Raw genomic sequence first — 6,780 nt, forward strand, 5'->3', positions numbered from 1 at the left:
GTACAAATGAGGTTGCTCAAATTTGTGTCCATTCTTTTGCTTTCTTTCTATTATGAATTTTTACGTGAGACTACTCAGTTGATAGCGTGCCCTTCTTCGTATGCAAAATCATTCGCACACGGTTACAAGAAAGTGGTGAATTCTACATTTTATCTGTCATTTCGGATCAGGTAACTTCAGGATTGAGAAAAACACAAAGGGGAATATTCCACACGCAATAGATCATCCTTGCCATGGACACAATGCCCTGTCATGCGGGGCAAGCGTCGTGGGTGATCATACACAGGGAAGTATCGTACACATATCATCTCTTCAGCGATAACATACTTCTACATGTCGGGCTGTGATGGTGGAAACATGCAGATTTTTGTAGCAAAATTGCCTGTTCCAGCGGTATATACAGGAGAGAAGCAACTGAACATTTTCCAGGTTTAGACTATTTAAACAAAAGGTTGTAAGCTGGCAGGTCCTGGATCCGGTGGAGATCCTCCAGAGATAGCTCCCTCTCCAGCTGGGCCTTGGTTGCTTCTAGCACATCCTGCATTCATTCATGTCGGTACCATTCAATATTTGTTCAGATTAACATGACATAACATGCTATTATGAGAGTGAAAAACACATCTTCTTTTACATTGAACTGCATGTAGGAGGCACGCATCGCTAGCCACTGAGCATCCATCATCTCGAAAGCTATACAGTAGAGGATGTCGAACGCTTCTTCGTGCTCTAAGGATTTGCCAAAAAACATAAGGTTTTAGTGTCTCGCCATGCATTAAAAAGGAATACAGAACCCAGAGAAGAATTCTCAAAGGTTTAGGCTCACCTGAGAGCATTCTGACGAAGTTAATCCCCGGCAGATATTTCGGCCGAGCTGAGCAGGCAGAGATGAAAAACAATACCGAAAGTAAGAGCCACATCAATGATAGATTGTGGCAACGACAATTTATATATGTAACATGAATAGAGAAAAATCTAGTAGAGAGCTACTACCAATTATGAGACCAACAATAATCCAGTAAGTTGCATCCAACTACTTGCATTCAAACAGCACATGAACAATCAACAAAGCCTTTGTTTACCAGATCATACAAATATTATTGGACATCAACTCAATGATTTTGCTTATGACCTACCGATGCTGTATACATACAGGAAATAATAGGAGGGCCACTCTAATAACAGCACAACGAGACTGTTGTTGGCTGTCAGTTAACAATTAGCACCAGCTGTATGTTCTGTATCAAAATTCTTATGATTAAATGGCCATAATCAAATCAACGGATTCATCATATATTTCAAAAGAAAATGTATCCCTAGGGAGGGCCAGCACCAGGTCATTCTGGGGTTCTATGCTGAACTAGCGGTTTGACTTGTATGGGTGAAGCACATGGTAGATGTACTTCGATTACTAGATTTAATGTAGTGGCTGGTACTGGTGCAATGCATATTAGGTGGGATTTTCACACATATACATGTAAGCCTTATTTGTCATCCATATGGAAAGAACTGTATACCTGAATTAAGCTCCAACAGTTGAATCAACATGTGTGAAATGTTAACGCCTGCGACGGCAAAGGGGTATTCCCATGTGGCCCGCAAACCTTGTGTTTTCAGTAACAACCTCTGGAAAGCAGCCTGCATGTTGAACCAGGTCAGCAGCAACATCATACAGTATGTTAGTGTGACAGGAGTGCAATGCCACATTTGACAGCACATAGTGGGTTTACAGGAGTGCTTGATTACTGGCATTACCGGGTATCTTCTGGAGAAAAATAAAAGATTCTCAAGCGAGACAAATCCACTGCCCCTGAAAATCCAAAGCGGAGCATTTGTTAGTTCTTTGCCTTCACATATGAACCAACCGGAACAGAAGCGCAAAAGGAGGAAGCTAAGACTAAATGTACTTCTAAAAAGTACGACAAACTAATCATACAGTTGGAGTTTGGGTTATGGAATACACTGTTGAAGAATAAATATTTGCACTGGTCGGCCCTTTACTCAACTTACAATCAAACTAGCAATTCGCCTTTTTTGGCCGGTCTGATGTCATTTAAGGATTCTTTTTTATGCTTACTTACCAAAGAAGGATCGCTAAGGCAGGAATGTCAGGTTTCGGGAAGATGGTTGGCTGGGTTCTGACACTAGACGATCTTTTCCTCCGGCTGTACAGCCTTACCTTTAGCAAGAGCATTTCAGTTTCTGAGATTCTTCCTACTGGCTGGAACAGGGTCTCTTTTCACCATACTTTGTGGGGAGAAACTCTTCAATGATGGGTTAAATTACAGTCTTTGTGTATTAATACTGTCTAAGCTGACTCCAAGGATATCGTGATGTGGAGGTTAACTGCCAGTGGGGTGTTTTCAGGACGATCTATGTATATCACCATGAAAGTGCAGTCCCCATCGAATAGAAATATGTTCTTATGGACAATTAATATTCCTCCCAGGGTCAGAGTTTTTTGATGCTCTCTAGGAGGGGAGTCTAACGAAGGAGACTTCATACTGAGGTTGGAAAGGTTCAGGAAATGTCAGTTTTGTAGTTGCAATGAGGATATTAACCATATTTTTTTCAGTTGCCCTCTCACGCATTTGTTTCATAGCTTAGTCTCGAGCATCGAACGTCGATCATGTTCCAAATGGTGGCTGGACTCCATTGACCTTGACAAAAAGATATCTGGTCTTGGTAAGGTTTGGAGCTGTTTTGTGGAGTATTTGGAAAGTTCGGAAGAATGCACGTCTCAGAGGGGCGGATCCACAGATGTCAAATGCCCAAATAAATTAATAGAAACAAATCATATAGCTTGGATTACAAGTACCTGAAGTCAGTCGCTGGATTTGAGCCCTGCCACCCCATATCTTTCCACTGTTCTGAAACTAAGCCAGTGAGCTTTGTATCGGGAAAGGAAACTTTCCAAAGAGTTTTAAGCGATTCCTGTAACCACAGTCCACAACATATACAGTGGACATGAAATCGTCAATTCGAAGTCTGCGAGATAGAAATGGGGGAAAACAACTAACCAGCCGAGTGTAAGTTCATATATGGGATTTCATACCAGATGATCCGGTCGAGTTTCGTCATAAGGTATGTTTAGCCTGTCCTTCAACTTTTGCAACCTTTGTTCCTGAGTAGTAACAAAAAAGCTTGGTTCAGCTGCAAGACCAATATATGTAGGAATTTTGCAGGCATGTGGAATCGTCGTTAATAGATTGTATCCTAAAGGAAGAGATCATCCGAATCCTTGAGAACTTAACTATGCAGATACAACATTTGTTACTTTAGATGGCAACCCATACTTCCACTACAGAAAACTAAATAATGTTTCAATTTGAAAGAAATTTGCGGGAATAGGGTTCAGATATAGTGTCCCTTTCGGCATGCTAAACCTAATACAACTCGACCTGAATCGGGGTCATTTCAAAGTTCTTGTCTGCATTGACTTGTCGCCTTTTACCCGAGCCATTGAAAAGCCCTCCAAACCACGTTCTATTACCAACCATAGCATTCACTGCATTCAGGTTAACAGAAAACAGTAAGAATCATTAGCAACGAAACATTTCTCTCAGAAAAGCATTAAAGCAATTGCTAGATTTATCTAAAGCACAACTGACAAGAAGGAAAGCCTACAGAAAAAGTGTCAATAAAAATCCTCATAATCTTTAATCAAATCTGCAAGGTATTGAGGGAGCAGGGACGATGAATTTGATCCACACCAATCCTAGGATATTCATAACGCTAATGTGTTCAAATTGGAGAACTAGAGAAAATAATGGCATCCATGCATGTCAGATATGTAAAGTAGCAACCTGCATGTGTCCACTCTTTCGGGTTCACAAAGTTTACGAATAGTTGTTCAAGACTAATATGATTCCAACATTTATAGCAGCGTCAAATATGAAACTAACCATCAACAGGGAACGCTATCCATCTGAGGTTTGTGGCATAGATTATTTACTAGCTAGTACAAAAGGGACAACATATACTACGCAACCTAACTGCCTTTTGCGGTGAATCATACAATCAACTTCGTGTTTGCTTTCCCCGAAAATTAATATGAAGATGTTTTCCCCGAAAATTATACATTTACTCTACCATGTAACAGATTTCAAGTTCAAATTCATCGTACATCTAAAAGATATTTTTTAGAAATATAAGTACGACACATCAACAATCATAATCAATAAATAAATGCGACAAGGCTCTTGAGAGAATTAATCACCCTTGGCAGCTGCAGGCATGGCTGGCTTCAACGGATTGGATGTGTTTTTGGTGGGCTGCCCCCCGGCAGGTTCAGATGGAGTAGATTCCTTCTGCATGATGCAGACATGCATAGAATTAGGACACTGCCCGGTCAATACATGTCCTAATTTATTTGTACAAGTAAATACACAATTTACACGTACTTTAATCATTATTTTAGTTTCTGATAGTATGGCTCTCCCTTGCTGTAATCCCTTCAAATCAAAAGAGAAAAACGATAAATGTCATCATCGGTTCGGAATTATAAGATGTTTTGGATATTTCGATGTGGACTACATACAGACTGAAATAGGCGGACGTTAGGGATTCAGCAGAATGTTATACCTGTTGGGCTTGGAGCTGAAACGGGATTCCCATCAAAGGCGAGGGAGGAGCGACGGCGGCGCAATCTCCCGACGACCCGCCTGATCTTCTTCCTCGCCTCCCCCTCCTCGCTCGATCTTCCAGGACGTGCACGCTACGAGGACGCAATCAACGGTGACAAGACGCCCATGGAAAGCGCGCGCGCATCCGACGGGGGGTGTCGCCGCGCGCTTGCGCCGCCGATGGATCAATACAAGAGAATCGACAGCCTCTTCCGGTTGTTCTTGTTGACGAGCAGGAGAGGGCAGAGGAGAGAGAGATGGATTGAGGAGGAAGAGGAGAACGGAGGGATTGGATTGGACCAATCCAGCGTCCTCCTCCTTCCTTTGGGACCTTCCAGCTGAGCTGGGGAGAGACGGACAGATGGATATGGTATTTGTGCCCGGAAATCCTGCGCCTCTCCGTTTCTCTCTCCTCTCTCTCTCTCTAAATGGCGGTTTGGGAACGTACGCCGCCGATCTCGCCCCGCCATTCGTTCGCGGGGAGGAGGAGGTGGCCATTTCTTTCCTCTCTTCGTTCGTGCTCGCCTCGTTGCGTTGCGTTGGCGGCGGAACGGGAGACGGAGGAAGAAGCTGAGTCGCCATTGATGACGTCTTCTTGGACTGTGCTGGGCTGGTACTTGGCCCGAGTAAGCATTTGCATGTCGGGAGCTCTCCTGCTGATCATGGGCCTACGACCCATGTCACACAAGACGAGGTCAAGGTAGCGAAGCGGACCGGGAGGCCCAACCCGAGATACGTTGCCCCAGAATGAATGGAATGGATTGCTTGCACCGACGAGAAATGTGCATCACCCTATGTAAGAAGGGCCCGCACTATGTGTGCCGTCCATTGCTGTAAGATGCATGCTACAGATTTTGCAAATTTGTCCTCTCACCTCTATATTGTTCTGCTTCCTTTTTCCCTTCGTTTTTCGCCAGCTGGTGCTGGTCCCCTGTTGTTTAGTTTCCCAGTTAGCGATTAGGACAAGAAAAAAGGAGAAAGACTTCCAGTGAATGTTTGTTATGGTGCGTGTGCTGTGTTTGTAAGGCTGAACCTCTATAGAATGCTGGTTTCACTAATGAAATCGGGGACGTGATCCCTTTGATCTAAAAACCTCTATATTATTCAGTTTCTTAAGTTTTTTTTAGAATAGTTTTCTGGATGATTACCACATTTTTTACAACTAATTTTCACGGTGTTAATTTTTTTCATCAACAATTTTATTGATGTTTCGCAAACAATGTACTGATTCGTACTAACTAGTTTAGTAGTTTCATTGATGATTCAATTTTTTCCACGCAATATTTTTCTAAACATTCAAAAATACTTCTATCGAAGAAATATTTCCAAAAAAAACTGTCATACAAGGTATCGGTTAGATCCATACAAAATCTTACCAAATTTCTAAGATCCATGCATGTTTCGTGTCAATATAATCCCAAATCTATAGAGTTTAATATTAATAACAGTAGAATCACATAGATCCATAATGCTGTGTTTGGATGTTGGAAAACTGGCATGGAATTGAATTGAAATTTTTTTTCCAAATCCAGGATGGAAAGGAAATGGCTTCCAATTTCAAATCTGCTGTTTGGATGTGTTTGGAATTTCCTGCTGGAATCAGAGGCTGGTGACTAATTCCAATTCATGTTTGGATATATAAACCATGGAATTGATTGTTTTGTTGAGTTTAGATAATATAAACTTGTTCGTGAATAAAAATAGAATGTATATAATGCAATGTGTATATATTATTTTTCACACATTATAACATAAAAATAATATAAATAAGACACAAGAACAATACGCATGTCACCAAATATATAAGTATCAAGGACAATAGCAACATGGATAATTAGCATGTGTGTAACAAATATGAAAATTGCATAGATCATCATATCCGAGACTACATCCAGCGATCTCATCTACCACTGCTAAACTGCTACTACTACGAAATTCAGTAAAACCCGTTCGTGTGCCAGGCGAGGTTTACGCCTCCGGAAGGGTACGCCGGCCGCACGCTCAGAGCCGCCGAACGATCGCTGCCGCAAGGAAGACGGCGGCACCGGCTACCCCCGAGACGCCACGGCCACGCGGTTCGCCGGCGGCGCTGTACGGACCCGACCCAGCCCTACCGGCGACCGCGCCCGAGCCCGCACCGGCGACGAACGGACGGGCT

The 6,780-nt window shown here is 42.5% G+C and overlaps 1 protein-coding gene across 1 annotated transcript; it reads right to left on the reverse strand.

The window, feature by feature from the left end:
- Nucleotides 1-291: 291 nt before the first annotated feature.
- LOC124676852 (ELMO domain-containing protein A) lies at nt 292-4,678 on the reverse strand. The gene is made up of 11 exons (XM_047212876.1): nt 4,582-4,678; nt 4,401-4,451; nt 4,217-4,307; nt 3,399-3,505; nt 3,053-3,121; nt 2,816-2,931; nt 1,753-1,807; nt 1,515-1,635; nt 824-871; nt 632-726; nt 292-538 (listed from the first exon to the last, which is right to left on the reverse strand). The coding sequence occupies exons 1-11, from the start codon at nt 4,612-4,614 to the stop codon at nt 437-439; spliced, it is 888 nt and encodes a 295-aa protein (XP_047068832.1). The 5' UTR covers nt 4,615-4,678; the 3' UTR covers nt 292-436.
- Nucleotides 4,679-6,780: the final 2,102 nt, after the last annotated feature.

The sequence above is a fragment of the Lolium rigidum genome, chromosome 7, assembly GCF_022539505.1.
Source record: "Lolium rigidum isolate FL_2022 chromosome 7, APGP_CSIRO_Lrig_0.1, whole genome shotgun sequence".
Classification (NCBI taxonomy): Eukaryota; Viridiplantae; Streptophyta; class Magnoliopsida; order Poales; family Poaceae; genus Lolium; species Lolium rigidum.

Coding starts and splice junctions, on each gene's coding strand:
- LOC124676852 (XM_047212876.1), bottom strand. CDS start 4,614: ATGGGAATCCCGTTTCAGCTCCAAGCCCAACAG. Junction 2,932..3,052: donor AAACTCGACCGGATCATCTG/GTATGAAATCCC, acceptor CTGTGGTTACAG/GAATCGCTTAAAACTCTTTG. Junction 1,808..2,815: donor AATCCAGCGACTGACTTCAG/GTACTTGTAATC, acceptor TTGGATTTTCAG/GGGCAGTGGATTTGTCTCGC.